Source organism: Pezoporus flaviventris, unplaced genomic scaffold, assembly GCF_033815535.1.
Source record: "Pezoporus flaviventris isolate CSIRO_AGI_PZ_B2104156 unplaced genomic scaffold, CSIRO_AGI_Pfla_v1 ptg000002l, whole genome shotgun sequence".
Classification (NCBI taxonomy): Eukaryota; Metazoa; Chordata; class Aves; order Psittaciformes; family Psittacidae; genus Pezoporus; species Pezoporus flaviventris.
This window is the reverse complement of record NW_026892550.1, coordinates 47,181,221-47,197,309: the sequence shown is the minus strand read 5'-3', so window position 1 is coordinate 47,197,309 and position 16,089 is coordinate 47,181,221. Positions and strand designations below refer to the sequence as shown.

Sequence of the window (16,089 nt, the reverse complement as noted above, 5' to 3'; positions counted from 1 at the left end):
GCTTGGAAAAACAGCACTGATATATGCTTGACATTGTGCCACCCATACAAATAATCATTTTGAAACTGGGGTTACGGTTCTGGCAGATGCTGACTCATGGGTGACCTATTGCTTCCATCCTCAGAGGTTCCTTATGCAACAAAGTTTTCTTTGTCCAAAACTTCAACAGTTTGGGCAACGAGCATGATGCATCCACAGAAGATGCACTGAGTATTCACCATCTCCTCTTTCAGTGAGGGAAGGGTGGCAGCTGCGAGACTCTCCCACCCTTAGGGAGAAATGGGAGTTTCTTTCGAGACTTCCCCTTCAACAGAAATAAAACATTTTAATGTTTTTTTTTTCTGAAGGAAGGAAAAAAGTGGCCTCTATCATGTCAAACTCTTTTGCAGCCCTGGCTTTGTAGTAAAAGGAGGTTACCACAATGTGGACACAAGGGTCAGGATGTGAGGAAGCAGAACTGGGTTAGATAAACAGGAAAAGAGGCATTCAACTTCCTGCATTTGATGCCACTGACTGTGCTTCAACGCAGCTTTAGAGCTATGAGTCAATGCTGGCTTTCCAAAAACAGGCAACATATTAGTGAAAAAAAATGAATAAGGCATTATTGGCATTCTCTTTAGGTACAAAAAAAGAAATAAAGGCAATGACGAAGAGGACATCAGAATCAGGATAAATAAAGCCTTCAGAAGAAACAGGTGGTTATAAAGATTGGATTATTATTTCAGAGATTATGTGCTGTAGCAAGATTAACACTAAAATGGAGAGTCCCCAGCAGAGACTTTTTTCCTTACCTTTTCTGCAGTTGCTGCATTGTAGCTGCAGGTCTTTGGGAGCAGATCTCTCTTCTCCTGTCTTGGACTTGAGAAAGAGTGACTTCGGCATGGCTGCAGCTTCTTACGAGCTTGCTCTACAGGGTCAAGTTCTACATCACTCCAGGTCTAATAATAAATGATGAAGAATTTCAGACAGGTACATCCTTTCTCAAATTCTAAAAGTTCTCCAACTCTATCAGAAACCATGCACACCTATAGGAAACTAAAGCTGTTCTAACACAGGTCTCACCCTCAAAACTGCCCTGGGGAGAGGCTTGATTTTTAATCTTGCCACTTACCCTGGACTATTTTTCTGAACCAAAACAAAACTTTGAAATAATGAAAAATTAGTTATTCTCTTTTCACCAATATGTTTTACACCCTTTTTTATCTCATTGTTTGTGCTACGCTTATAGCTGCATAGTGCCTTAAGTCTAAAGATGAGAGCAAGTACAACCAATCTGTTTGGCTTATGGCAGTCTGCATGACCATCAGCTGGTACAAAACCATGGACATGGACAGGACCAAATCCACATTTGTATATATCCTAACTGGATACCCAGAACACCCAGGGCTTCTTAAGCCCCATGACCTCGCTTCTTCTTTGTACCATCATTAGCGGATGGGTCACAATGAGTGGGTTCTGTGCTGATTTTCTGATAGCATGCCAGTAAATGTAGCACTATCATGACATTGCAACCATGCCATTCTATTTACAGGCTTGGGAAGAGGCCATCTATCATCCTTAACTTTGTGGTGACTTTTTTAATTGAATATCAGTGATGAAACCGTTCCACTACTTTCCACACCAGCTTTTAGATATGGATGGATGGACAGAGGGACAGACAGGCTTCCACACAAGTGGGAAGCTAGTGCATAATTCCACTGCATCACCTTGCTCATGCATCTATGTATTGCCACCTTTTTATTTCTTCTCCCTTGTAGAATTAAACTGTAAATACAACTTTATATGACTTGTAAAAGCATTGTCTCCCTACACTAAGGACATAACATACAGAGGGAAGTGTTGGTGGCAACAGGTGCATCTTTTACAGTGTTGCTGGTGCCATTCCTGCTCATCAATACTTTAGGGGAGCATTCCAAACTTTCACTCAGTCCTGTTGCCATGCGAGAGTTGTTGAGCTTAGCTTTTATTTCAGCAGCTGCTGTTTCAGCTAAAATCTGTATAACTGCACTGAGCTGTTGGTTACCCCAAGAACAACTACCTTTGGCTGCATCCACTCACAACACAGTGCCGTACTTTACTAACAGCATTATTTGAGAATCCTAAGCCAAAGCTGTGCCAAAGACTGAAGCCTCTTATCCACATTATACCATGTCTTTAAACAGCACCCCCAATTAAATACACACAATAATCTGCTAACCCAAATGAACCAAAACCAAGTAGTGACCAACAGTGAAGAACAGAAAGCTTCTTGGATTAAGGTAGGTGATACAACTGAAATTACCTCATTTGACATCAAACAGTGGATTAATGGGGAGAAAGTGAAGGAATAAATTTAAGTCAAGGCAATTTAAAAGATGAAAGGGGCAAAAAAGAAGTTGGAAATAAGTAGACAAGGAGCCATCCCTGTCTTAAACTATGCCAACACATTTCCATGTCACTAGACCTGCTCTCTACAACCAGTGGATGAATCATAGAATTATAGAATAGAATCAGCTAGATTGGAAAATACCTTTAAGATCATCAAGTCCAGCTGTTACCCAGGACTGCCAAGTCCACCATTAGACCGTGTCACTGAGGGTCTCATCTACATGGATTTTGAACACTTCCAGGAACAGTGATTCCACCACTTCCCTGGGCAGCCTGGTCCAATGCCTGAGCACCCTTCTGGTGAAGAAATTTTTCCTAATATCCAGCTTAAACCTCCCCTGGAGCAGCTTGAGGCCATTTCCTCTTGTCCTATCGCTTGTTACTTGGGAGAAGAGACCAGCCATCTCCTCGTTCCATCCTCCTTTCAGGTAGTTGTAGACAAAGATAAGGTCCCCCTGAGCTTTCTTTTTCTCCTGACTAAACATCCCCAGTTCCTACAGCCATTCCTCATCAGGCTTGTGTTCCAGACCTTTCACCAGCTTTGTTGCCCTTCTCTGGACCCCCTCCAGCATCTCCATGTCTCTCTTGTAGTGAGAGGCTCAGAACTGAAAAGAGTGTTCTAGGTGAGGCCTCACAAGTGCCGAGTAGAGGGGGGCTGAAGCACAAGTGTAAACAGACAAGTAGTACCCATGATCTTAAGGGGAATCAGATACGTTTGTGTGCTGTGTTTGCTCAAGCAAAATACATATATATAATACATATATGTATATGCACACACACTCTTTTTCTAAAAGTAGGATATTGGCATGTTGCATATACTAACCTCATATTTCAAGGATGATCTGGGTATTTTACAGTTTACTGAATCATCACAGTTGATACTGTCATGCATCATTGTGTAATCAGTGGTCTGTGAATGGAATTAAGTCAGCAGGATAGATTATCTAACTTTAATTTACATTGCAAGAGAAATATTCATTTATTTCGTTAGAGCACTTAATCTATTTAAATATATATATGATAAATTTATTATTATTTAGAGCCAAGACAAATGCTAAATTTCATAGCCCATACAAAGTGAGTCACTCTTTTTTTTCTATGTTATTAAGGTTTTTGCCGTAATACAGAGATAAATATGAAAGCGCTTCCTGTGCCCTGAAGACTATGAGAGCCTAGGCAAGCAAATTAAAGCCAGGCTGGACGTGGTTCTGGGAAACCTGATTTAATTGAAGATGTACATGCTCATTGCAGGGGGTTTGGGCTAGATGACCTTTGAAGGTCCTTCCAACCCAAACTATTATATGACTTGGGATCCTCATGCTGTGCAGTACAGTAGTGTCACACTCCACAGGAGTCCTATCACACACTTCAAGCACACTTTGGCTCAAAGATGAACAACAGTACTCCAAAAAAGGCTTTGCTTGGGCTAAGAAAGGCCTTTCACACTTCCTTTTATTGTTTTATTTAAAAGAAATTTTATGATAGATGCATTTTATGAAACACCATAGAAAAAGACAAGGTCTCTCCTGAGAACTAGCTTATCCACTGCATGGTATTTAAACACCTTTTAATTTTGAGTGACAAAACACACCCCACTTAAGTAATTTCATGATGTTTAATCATCATTATACCTGTCTGTAAGGCAGTAATCCATAGGCTGTTTAGTGATAGCTAGGAACGTTGCTGTGATATGTGACATACAGCCACAAAGTGGAGGAGGATCCTTGCCCGCAAACGGTTCACAACTTCACAAGCTGTATGGCTGAGGCTACTCAGTAAAGCACAGCTAGTCACTTTAACTGGAAGTCTGCCTGATACGGCTGCATGGTTAATGTGCAAGAGCGGAAGCAGCAGCAGGGACTGCGAAGTAACCTGTCTTTCATAATGGGACAGACTTTGATTCATTAGGGCTCAGGCAGTGAGCCTTCCCTTCAGGCACTTAAAGTGTTTTTTTCATTTGTTGTTGGGTTTGAGGGTGTTTTTCATTCTGTTTTTGGATTTCTCAGCTAGGAGGCCTGAATTTCACGTCAGCACTCTGCGCATAGTGCTCGCATTGGCTGGGACTGCTTGGTTTCCCAGTGAACACTGCATTTTTTGCTCAGGTGCATTTGCTTTACAGTCTGTCTGCCATGAACAAGTTCAGAAATCTCCCTGGTGCTGCTACCTGAACAAAACTTCCATTCTCCAGCAGAAAATTCAATGCTAAATTATCTTATCTGAGGCTGGTGCACTTTCCTGGTGGTCCATTTCTACATTAAGGACCTCAGTCTAGCTGAAAATACTCACTGTCATTACAGTCTTACTGAAATGCAGCTCCATGGCTTGACTTTCAGCAGCAGCACCCTGAAAGCATGCAAATAACAGAGCCCCATCCTCACTTAGACAGCTGCCACCTGGCTCAAGGGGGGAGCCAAGAGTTTGACACTCAGTCTGTCACAGTGATTTATACCTTTGTGAAAGGTTACGGACTGCAGCCATTGCTCTGAAAGGTTTCTTACACCCAAGCTGAGTGTGGAGCAGTGCTGATCCCCAGCCCCAGCAATGGCAGACATCTCTCCCCAGAGCCAGCTTCCCAGCACCTCTGAGGGCAAGGCTGGCTTCTTGTGGCTTATAACGACAGAGGGAGTCATACCAAGAGGGGCTATGAAAACACTCCTTTTATTTCTAACTACTTGAATCACCAGCCTTACAAAACACCCCACCTTGCACTGGGTGCAGGAGTCTTCCACTCCTCATGGTTAAAATCCAGGGAAACAAATCAAAAGATTTTCTGTCCTGCAGGAAATGGACTTCCTTTAAACTAGTAAGACAGCTTTTCTATAGGTTTAAAAACTTTGGAAGGGAGACTGTTTTCCCCTCCTTCAGCTTCCTCAGATACTGAATTATAGGAAGTGGCTGGTGACATGGGGCGTGCCTGATAACGGCTCTTTTAAATTCACATTAAAGGCTTAACTGGGACATCCATGCTCCCAGTGAGCATCTGAACCATGCAGATGTGCTGCCTCTCCCTCCCCCCTTTTCCATTCTCTAATTTTGAATATGTATTTGTAGACTCACTTATTTTGGGAGTCGGAGAAACATTATACTCACTTTCCTTTACGGAAACAAGAAAAGACTTACAGTTTCTCCAGTGGAAACTGATGAAACACAAGTGCTCTTGGTCCTGCCAGCAAGAGACTGATGGCTGGAGAGAGAGGTCCTGAAAGATGACTCATTTATGGAGCCTCTCAGGAGGTCATTCTTCGATATTCGTATTAGGAACCTCAAGCAGGGAACAGCGTTGTGGATGGTTTTTCTGAAGGAATATGGGACAAGAAACAAAACAGATGGCACACTGATGAGACGGCTTTGAAAAAATCACACGGTGAAAGTACCATCTCTTTCCATAACCTCAGCACCTCTTCTGTTTTAATTGAGGAGGTCCTAAAGACTACATGGAAAAAGTGTGGTATATCTAGTGGAAACTACTTAATAGGCTGAAAGAAAAATAGCAGGTGCCTTCTGGGCCTCAGGTCAAAACACGTATGGAAGAGCTGCATGGATAAGTAATAAGAATTGAAAATATATTAAAGAATATGATTGCTTCTGATTTAATTACAAGGTTAGCCCAGAAAACTTTCCGGTTAGCTGGTATGAAGTTCTTCACTGTGCAAAGGCACAGGACAAGGGAAAAAAACAAAGGGAGAAAGGGGCAGAAGAACCAGATATTGCTATTTATTTTTATCATGGCAGGTCCTATTAGGAATTAACACTCCTTACAAGCACAGGGGAGAAGGATGATCTAGGCCCCAAAGAATTTTAAACCTTCCTTATTCATTAAATAATAATCTCAGTTATGATATTAAAGGTCTATTTCTCCTGACCCCACCCCTGGCCCCATATGGCACAGAAGAGCCCAAGAGCCTCCCCGTGCAATGCCAGCTGGACTTGCTCCTTGCTGCCACCAAGGACTGTGATGCAGGGTGATGCTAGCCACAGTGCTGGTTTGGTATGACACCTCCCCAGTGCCTCCCAGTCCATTATTTCAGCCCAACAGATGAAGTTAATACTGGCACAAAGCTAAATGAGCGAGCCAAGAAGCAAGTCAGCAACAAGGTGTATGGAAAACAACTGATGCACAGGACTTAAGGATCAGTGGAATATGTTTGAATACTGACTTCACACTGAGATGCAAGTCAAGCGGATATATATTGCAGAATCTTTGCTTCTATAGTTATCGGGTTTGTTGAATAATTAGTACATTTTAAGTCATCATTTCTGTTCTCAGAAAAGATCCTACACATTCAAGTCTCAGGGACCTGATTATGGGGTCACTAGTTTGTCAGTCAAAAACAAACCCACCACCACCACCAAACCCCACAAACCCCAATACTTGCCATCATCATGATTCTCAGTATACCAGACTCTTGTGTGTCCTTACTTATAACTTCAAAGGCAACTGAACTGCAATTCTGTGCCTACAGTGGAGACGAGGACTGAAGAAAGCTTCCTGTCACACCATTGTTCCTGATTCTGCTGAGATGCCTGCCAGCTGCTTGGAGGTGTAGAAGGCTGCCCACATGGTGCTGGATAAAAAAGGGAGCTAGTCTTGTGCAGAAAATAAGAAGTTTTGAGAATCAGCAGGGGTTTGCAGGACATGAGAAAATGCCAAGCCCCAGTAAGCTCATTTTCATATTGAAGACCTCAGGCTGGTGCTGAAAAAGCAGCTGACAGCTTTTATCCCCAGCTGAGAAGCTCAACCACTTCCCTAAGACATAGCTGTAACTTTTGATGTCAGCCACAGCCTACCTAGGGCTGTAAAGTATTCAAGAACTTCAGGTTTGTGTAAAACATACCATCCTGTTTATTAAGAAGGATTTCATGCAGAGACCTCTGCACGCTGAAGGTTCAGGAAATTTATATCTAATGATGAATTTTCAAAGACAATATAAGAACATTATTGATGCCTTGAGGGACCAGAGTTTCAGTTTTACTAATATTTGGGAGGACTGTTGAGGGACATTTTGTGGGCTGGAATGAAATAACAGGTTTTGAAATGTGTTTTAATACTGTATGTGTGAAGTATAAAGTAGGTATAAACTGAGGTGCTTATTTAATGGTATCTTTATAATCCTTTGAAATAAAAGTAAGCAAAACTGAAATATGCAGTAATTTCAAACACATTTTTGATAAAATAATACAAATAAAAAATATTTATGATTATTCAGCTGTTTATGATGGAGCACTTTAGAACAAGTAATTTTTGTATAATTGTGTTTCCCTTGGGAGCAAATTGGAAACACAAAGGTGCAGAATTTCCCTGCTTGCTATGAACAAATGACTACAAAACCTAAAACTTCCAAAATCTAAGAAAGTTTCTGCAATGACTAACACAGCGAAGTGACAGTCTCTCTCATAGAGATTGTTTAAGGAGTAAAAACTTTATTCCCACCCAAAACAGCATTTCCTGAATTAAAAATCTGTGCACATTTCCTTACTTATTCGTATTTATTATTTCTAGTGGCAGTTATCAGGAAGAGAAGTATTTTTCTTCTTTATCCTGGTGGCGAAGGGGGTTGGCAGGGGTATACAACAATTAACCTCTAGACCAGTTCTTAAAAGCCAAGTGCTAGCACAAAGGTCATTGTTACATTTTCTGTTACACCTTTGTAATTTACTTTTATTTTTCATTCCTTAGGGTAAGGAAACCCCACAAAAAGACTTCTCTGATTTGTTGGGGTGTTAAGATGCAGTGACAGCAATTCTCTGTGCAAAAAAGCCCCTTGCTGTTGTAGCTGTACATTTTTTTGGTTTGGGCCATATCTGAATTCTTTAGGTCCTGATTTCTAGATGCCTCCTTCTAGAAAGATCTGGAAAATAACATAGATTTAATTTGTTTTGGTAGTACCAATGCAAAATGGTAATTCATCCCCTGCATGAACCCTTAAGTCTTGGCCCTGATTTATCCATCATTAAATAAATTACTTTCAACTCATAACATGAATTATTAGAAAATTTGGAAAATACCCAAAAACACTGATCTCTACATACATATTCATTATTTACTGTTCAAGCAAAATTGGTCCTGCCAACATATTGTCACCAGCTCAGTTTCTGGTGTACTGTAGCTGCTTTTTCAGTTTTAAAACTGCATGTTTAATTGATCACAAGGGACCCAACAATACTGCTTTTCCTGACTTGAATACTCTCAGGTCTATGAAAAGCCTTCACAAGAACTCCGTAAACACTTCTCTTGTTGATATATTTAGAAATACAAATTAGGAAGCAGGGAAAAAGTAAAACAAAACACTTTTCAAGAGTGTCTGAAATCTTGTGGACTCCAGCCTTTTTCAGCTTTACTTGGAAAAGCCAATGCTGGTGATAGGAAAAAGACTAATTGAAGTAGTTTGCTCTATGGTATCTGCTTTGAAAACACTCACTTGACCTTGCAGAAATAATATAAGGAATCACTCAACATAATAGCTTTGGATCAGAAAAAATAATACCAGGTTCAAAATGGGTCAGCCAGCAATGCAAAACTTCTCATCAACTTCTGCAAGCCATAAGAGACTCGTCCTTCTCCTGTTCTAAATTAAAATTCCCTGGATCCTTCAGAAACTAAGATAAGCTCAGGTTCTTGGAGGATGTAAAATGATGTTAGTTATGATAACAGGCATTTTCAAGCATTATATATGTTTTCATTATTTCTGGGTGTATTTCCACCAGCTTTCTGAGAACCTTTAACTGTTCTTACAACCTCACTGTCATTTATTAGACATTCAAAACACTAAACTCAGTTTCCAGCTGCCAAATCCTAGTTCTCGGGCTATATAACTCAACAGCTTTTCCACTTCCTGGGTGAAACAAACCTCATACCGACGACTAACCCTGCCATCTAGTGGCATTCGTACATTTATCACATTTACCGCGGTGGCATAGCCATATTTCATCCATACTCAATGTAGCATCCTTTTGTGGAAGATACACTTTGAAAGACTTGCAGAAAAATCTAGAGATATGCTGAATAGCAGTTCATTATTATATAAAAAGCAAGATGCTTATATAGTATGTTTCACTGTGTACACGTTATGTACAGCTCTGGAAGGTCCAAGCTCTGAGCTATATACATGAGGTATAGCTTCTTTGGAGTGCCCTGCTGTGGGTTGCGAAGGTGGGAAAGAAAAAAACATTTAGCAGCCCACCTAATGCTGGAGATAGGGCTGAGAACACAATGGAGTCATCTCTCTTTCCTTACACTAACCAAACAAACGAAACGCTCAGAAACAACCCTCTAAAACCCCCAAATTTCACCAGATTTTTGGAAACCAAGTGTTTTAGAAGTTTTAACAGAAGTGACTCACTTTGCCAGGACCTGAACATGTTTCTCAGCTGAAGCTGGCAGGACATGTCTAAATAAAACATCGACTACAAAAAAGAAGTTTTAGCTTGCATAGTGTCTGGGAAGTGCAAGGTAAGTTTGTCCTTGTTTGAAATCATTCAGAAGAACACCACACCAGATTATTCCCTTGCAAAAATACTTTGTTAAGTCCTTTGTAACCCCTTCTAGGACCACATGACTGAGAACATAATCATTTTAGATGTGTCCATGCTCTGTATGCCTGCAGGTCCTAACTTGCACAAAGAGCAGGTGACCTTTCTAAAATGCAAGGTGGCTCCTTCTCATGCTTTCCTCAAATGTCAGGGAAGGCTGATCTGGTCTCTGGAGACCAATTGGGGTGCTCTAGAGAAGTTATTAAAGGAGATTATAATAGACTTTCTTCTGCAAAGGGAAAGGTTTCTGATTCTTTAGAGAAGTGTCTGTTATGGTATATTAAATTATCATTCTATTCACCTATTTCTGTAGATTTCCCATCAGAGAGACAGTATGGAAATCTTTTTACAATGCATCATTACCTTTCTAATCATCTACTCTGTGGGAACAAGTTATCTTCATACTCTGTTCCTTACGTTGCTGCAGTCAGAAAGGGCCTGGATAAAAATGCAGAATTCATAGCTTTCAGCTCAGAAACTCATTCACTGGCTGTCAGTGGCTTGAGAAGGAACTAAAAAGGCAAGAAAAGTTGGCTACCCATGCAGCTTATTGAGTCTGAATAGTGCTTGAGTATTTGTTAGTGAAACTGTGCTGGGTTGGCAGTGTTCTGTTTTAAAATACACAGTAATTGATATCTGTAATAATAAGTAGAATTATACTATAATTTGTTTATGTAGGCATAGGGTCAGAAATATTTTATGTCTGCAAAATCCATTCAGGTGTTTCAGAGAAGTGATCAACATTTTGCCCATTGAACCCCTTTAGTGTAGTGCAGAACTTTTTTAAGTCAAAGCTAATTTTTGAAAAAGCCAAGAATTGAGATTCTTTTCCCTGAACCAACTAAATTAAACAAATATGAAGCCAGCCTTCAGAAAATGCTTCTTTCCACAGAGTATTTCAGAAATGTTTGCTTTGTTTTTCAAAGGCAAATACTTGACCAAAGTTAGCAAGCCTGATAATGAAAAGGCAGTATTTTCAGTATATTTGGAAAACTTGCTCATTTGCATGGAGCTCTACCTGGATTACCAGCTTCCTACAGCTCTCAACTTTGCACAGAACTGCTATGAAAATGCTGTTTGCTTCTTACAGAGCTTCTCCCAAAGACCAACAACTTATTCACATTTGTACTGAAGCTGGTGTAAAGAGAACAACTGAAGTGCTTCAGAAAACCAAACCTTGAACATATACAGTTGCTTAAATTGGTGATGACAGGATTTTGAACCCTGCTGGTTGGGACCTATTATCTGGAGAAACCTTTTGCGGCTGTCCTTGATATGGCAAAAGATGTCCCTGAGTATCAGCTCCTTCTTATGTCAGTCACAGTGTTGTGCAGCCCCACAGGACAAAGCAGGGTTGTGAGGGGGAAGAAAGGTGAAGACAGGGACTGCTCTCCCCTGTTGGCCACCTCCGAGGCCACATCTGGAGCTCCATATGCTGTGCAGCTTGCCCTGTACCAGATGGATGCAGTGAAGGCTCTAATTATCTGGATCCCATCATGGGGTGATCAGGGCAGGAGCACACACTGCATGGGATAAGGGTGCAGGAATGAGTGTAGTTCATTTATTGTAAAAACCACAACTGTAAGTACAGTTACAGACATAATTATATGTTTACTGTACCTGTATCTTGGGTGAATTATTGCATATATGATGGGGTTGTAGATTGCAGAAGCTTTGGCAATAACTGCTGGCACAGATTTGGAATACGGTGTTAGGGTGTTGGCTCGACTAAAACAAAGCAAAAACATTACACACAGCTATGCCATGGATTGATATCAAATTATTAAAACATATTTATTACTCTTTTTGATGATTTTTGTGCTGCGTACTAAATGTTAATTCATTCACATGCATTCCTTGCTCAGAAGAAAGGCTTGCATTTGACAGCACATACTATGATTTCATTTATCTGGGGAAAATGGAACATTTGCAAATAATTAGTTATCTATTTGAGGGTAACCAGGAACATGTAGAATCACCTTCCCTGTTTCTACACCAGAGGAAAAAAAAAGTAAAATAAAATTAAAAAAAAGAAACAACACCACCCTAAATTAAGCCTACTGTGGCCATCTGGAAAAAGTGAATGGCAATAAAAAAAGGAAACAAGATCAAACCTAAAAGTCTTTCAGCAATAACATCTGTGCTGCACAGCAAAGGTTGTCAATGATTTAGTTGCAAACACTGCAGAAGGAAGAGAGGACTAGAAATTATTTGGAACCAATATTTTCTTCTTAACCCACAGCCAATCATGTCTGATCAGTGTCAGCAGTGGATAATTACAACTAATACAGAATCACAAAATAGTTTGGGTTAGAAGGGACCTTTAAAGATAATTCAGTTCCAACCTCCGCCAAGGGCAGGGACATCTTTCACTAGACAAGGTTGCTCCAAGCCCTGTCCGATCTGACCTTGAAATCAAGAATGTGCACTGGCAAGAAAACATGTCCCTTTGGAGCAGAGAGCAGCAAGCAGCTGGAGGAAGATGGGAGCTCAGGGGTGAATATGAGGGAATATAACTTATCTTCTGACCTTTGTCAGAGCCAGCAGTGTATGGAGGAAGCTTCTTGAGAGAACAGGTATTAGAAGAGATAAGTCCTCCAATTCATACAAAGAAAGTATCTTGGGGGAGAGGAAACAACGTATGCCAAAATGCAGATAGAAAGTCATAATAGTTTTAAAATACAAAGAAAAATAACCCCTTTTCTATCTTTATGGACAAGAATATAGTGAAGAATGCAATATCACCTGTAATATAATAACTATTTAAAAGCCTTTCAAAGGGAGATCTGCTTCTTGTGGGTACAGTAGTAATTATATTCATGTTTCAGCATAACCCATGCATCTTTGGATGTTTCCACTTACCCTGCCCAGGCAATCAAGGTGACACAAGCATATGGAGACCAGGACAAGACAAACACAATGATGACCACAAAAGCAATTTTTGCCAGTTTCCATTCATTCTTCATGGATTGAGAGAGGTAGGATTTCCTGCTGCAGGACCCTAGCTTTTGAACATCTCTGTGAGGGAAAAAGAATACAAACACATCAGCAGGAGAGTAAAAAAGTGAGGTGCAACATCTCTAATATGTTCTCAGCAATATGCAAAGTGAAGCAGATTTCATCTTTCCCTCCTCTACCTCTTCTTTTGTCCTCTGATATTTAAAAACTCTGGTAGTTCATGTAGTGAAATGGTCCCAGGCATTTTGTCTGAGCTTTGTTTGTGTGTGTAACTGTGGAATTGTGCCAGAAGAACCCCTGGGACTACAGCACAGAACTGCCGTGTCCTTATCCTATCACAAGGAGGGTTTCAGTTTGGGAGGGTAAAGAAATTGGCACCCCTTTCCCTACATTGCTCTCAATGGAGCAAGCAAAGGCACAGCTGGATGCAAAAATCAAATCTTATGGCTTTTGCTTTTCAAAGGAGTAACAGCTTGCAGAAATTCAGCTCGTGAAGTAATATGTGCTGGAACAGCCTGACTAATCTGAGGAACCTGGCCCCAAACGCTTACAGAGACATTCCCTGCAGATTCATTCACTGAAGAAGAGTCTTTTCAGAGCAGAGTACAATAGGTTGTCCTAATGTTTTTGCTAAAAAAAGGCCCAATCAAATTATCTTCTCATATCTGACGAACACCCTCCCAATTTATTAGAAAGATTGTTTCATATGGTTTAGCATAGAAATAACAATTTTTATATATCAATGTTTTTAAATGAAGATATATATGTCAGGGATTATTAGCCAGCAGGGTAACAAACTGTTTCCTGGTGCAGTATGAACATACTCATAAAGTGAGTGTACTGTATTAGTGAGCAAAAGGCACAGAAAAATCCTGTGGCCATTGGTGCTTCATCAGTGTACAAGACACCATTGTTTTTAAGATTCATTCTTAAAAGCCAAGACTAAGGACAAAATATAAAGTTCAGTAAGAAGTTCAATTTAGGCATATAGCTAAACATGTTTGTTTAAATGGAATTTAGCCTGGTGAAGCCAAACAACTTCAATAAGTGCCTAGGCACAGAGGAAAGCCATCAGTGCTGGTGACACTGAAAGCAGTGGGAAGGATTCGCAATCCCATCCGGTATTGGATCAGACTAGAGATAAGTCATGTGCTTATTACAAGGGAAATAACTAACCAAAATGAAGTTATTTTACAGATCTAAAACTGATGATTTTTTTTTTATTTCAAATCTAGACCAAGAATCTGGGAAAGAAAAAAGAAAGTGTACTAGCAAGCACAGCCAGATATTGTGTGTACAGTTGTAATGCTTGAGTGAATCACAAGGTTTTCTGGGATGCCTGCCTTAAATAAAACTGACAAAAAGTATGAGGAAATGTTATGTTTACAAGGCAGCTCAAAGGCAGATGATGCCCCCATTGCTACATGCTGAAAACTGTGCTGGAATGCACAAGGACCATGTTCCTTGTATCGCAAATCTGAGATACAAATAATCCAAACTATCAAAATATCTGATGTATTATTAACTACTGCACATTGTGATAAGATTAGAAACACCAGAGACTTCTTCCCCTACGCCAAAATACACACACCCATTCCAGCTTTTATATTGAGGAAAATATTTGTCTAGTCACAGTTGTTAATGATCTGCCACTTAATTTCCAGTTTCATTTAGGATTAATTTTTAATTCAGATTTTTCTGCAGCTGAAGAAATCGAGAAAGTGTTCTAATACAAGAAAAGGGAAATTTAGTTATTTCAGCTACATTGCTTACCTGCCAGTACGTCTTATGGCCAGGAACATAGATAAATAACAATGGAATATTATTATCAGGGGAATAAAAAACACGCAGCAACATAAAATCATGGTGTAACTTCGGTTTGCAGGGGAGTAGGTTACATAGTCCCATGTACAGGATATCATCAACCCCTCAGGCACATAGGAACCTATGAAATATATGGAATACATTATTCACACATACACCCAAAGCTTGCGCAGTTGCTGATCCAACAACTGAGCGCTTAAAATAAACCCTGTACTATATACATAGTCTGCAAGAGCTGGGTTGGCCATATTATATGTGTGATCTCGGAATGTGAGTGCATGTGTGGAGAGGAGCTCCTGACTGCCAGACTCTCATATACACCTAATACTCCATCTGCAGTTTGTTCTGCTTGAATGCAACCTGGTGTAAGGGGAGGAGGCTATCTGCTCTGCAACATATACAAATATTTGGTATGACAACAAACCATGAGGCAGTGGCTAGGCATCCTCCCAAGAATTTATTAAAGATCTCATTTGTACCCCAAGCAAGGCTAAAAGAGGCCACACAGGGAATACTAGAAGAGAGAGAGAGCGGACAACATACTCCACCCGAGGAGCGGAGCCACACTCCATGCCAGTGAGTACAGCCACACAACAGCGATGATCTGCATGGTGCGTTTCTTTGAGCTCCACTGTATGGATTGCAGGGGCTTAGTGATCACAAGGTAGCGGTCAACAGAAATAGCTAATAAAGTCATCATTGAAGTTATTCCGAAGAGTGCCCCACAGAAAGCGTACAAGTCACAGCCTGAAGCAGAAAACGGCAATGTCAGTGATTTTCGTAAAACAGATGCATGTTTTCTCTCAGAGTCTGACATGAAAAACCTCCCAAGTTTTTTCCTGGCTCAGTACTTCTCTCCCATTAGTAGGTTTTTCTTAGTCTCACAATTTCATGGTTATTAAAAGCTCATTAGAAAACCCACAAATACTAATAAAATACAAATATATGTATTTAACAAGTCCTACTCTCCCCTGTGGGCTGCAACTGGGAATCTTTTGTTAATGGAAAACTGCCTCAAATAAAATCCAATCTAATTAAAGTTACATTTTCCTGGATTATTGCCCAGTATATTGATCTTACCAGGCTGCAGCAGACATCTGTCTGCTAATGACAGATGAGTGTTTAAAACAATGGCTTTGGTTTATATGGCTTAAAAATGTAGAAGTGGTTTAAATCTGATGGTTAAAAGACCAGCTGGAGCACTTTTAAAAAAACTGTCAGTTTTTAAATGAAGCAGGGTTTTTTCTCCTTTTTTGCATTCACGCGTTGCACTAGCAGATGAAATATTGTAGAGTTAGACTGCGCCTAATTTGATTCAGAAGCCTGTGTCAAATGATCATTCATTTTTTGAGATCTTGTGTCAACCCATGTGGATATAGACAACAGCCCACTGGTAATAGGAGGCAGTCA

General features: G+C 40.2%; 1 protein-coding gene across 2 annotated transcripts in view; it reads right to left on the bottom strand.

Annotated features, from left to right (window-relative positions):
- The window catches only part of LOC133281665 (melanopsin-like), a 71,148-nt gene that overhangs the window by 7,985 nt on the left and 47,074 nt on the right, over window positions 1-16,089 (bottom strand). Inside the window, exons 7-13 of one of the 2 annotated variants that reach the window (XM_061477438.1) lie at window positions 15,223-15,426; window positions 14,629-14,800; window positions 12,760-12,915; window positions 11,518-11,625; window positions 5,488-5,662; window positions 3,191-3,277; window positions 792-938 (exon numbers count right to left, since the gene is read on the bottom strand). In XM_061477438.1, the coding sequence (XP_061333422.1) occupies window positions 792-938; window positions 3,191-3,277; window positions 5,488-5,662; window positions 11,518-11,625; window positions 12,760-12,915; window positions 14,629-14,800; window positions 15,223-15,426 (1,049 nt within the window). The remainder of the gene's footprint in view (window positions 1-791; window positions 939-3,190; window positions 3,278-5,487; window positions 5,663-11,517; window positions 11,626-12,759; window positions 12,916-14,628; window positions 14,801-15,222; window positions 15,427-16,089) is intronic. The other variant, XM_061477447.1, reaches the window with a different exon arrangement.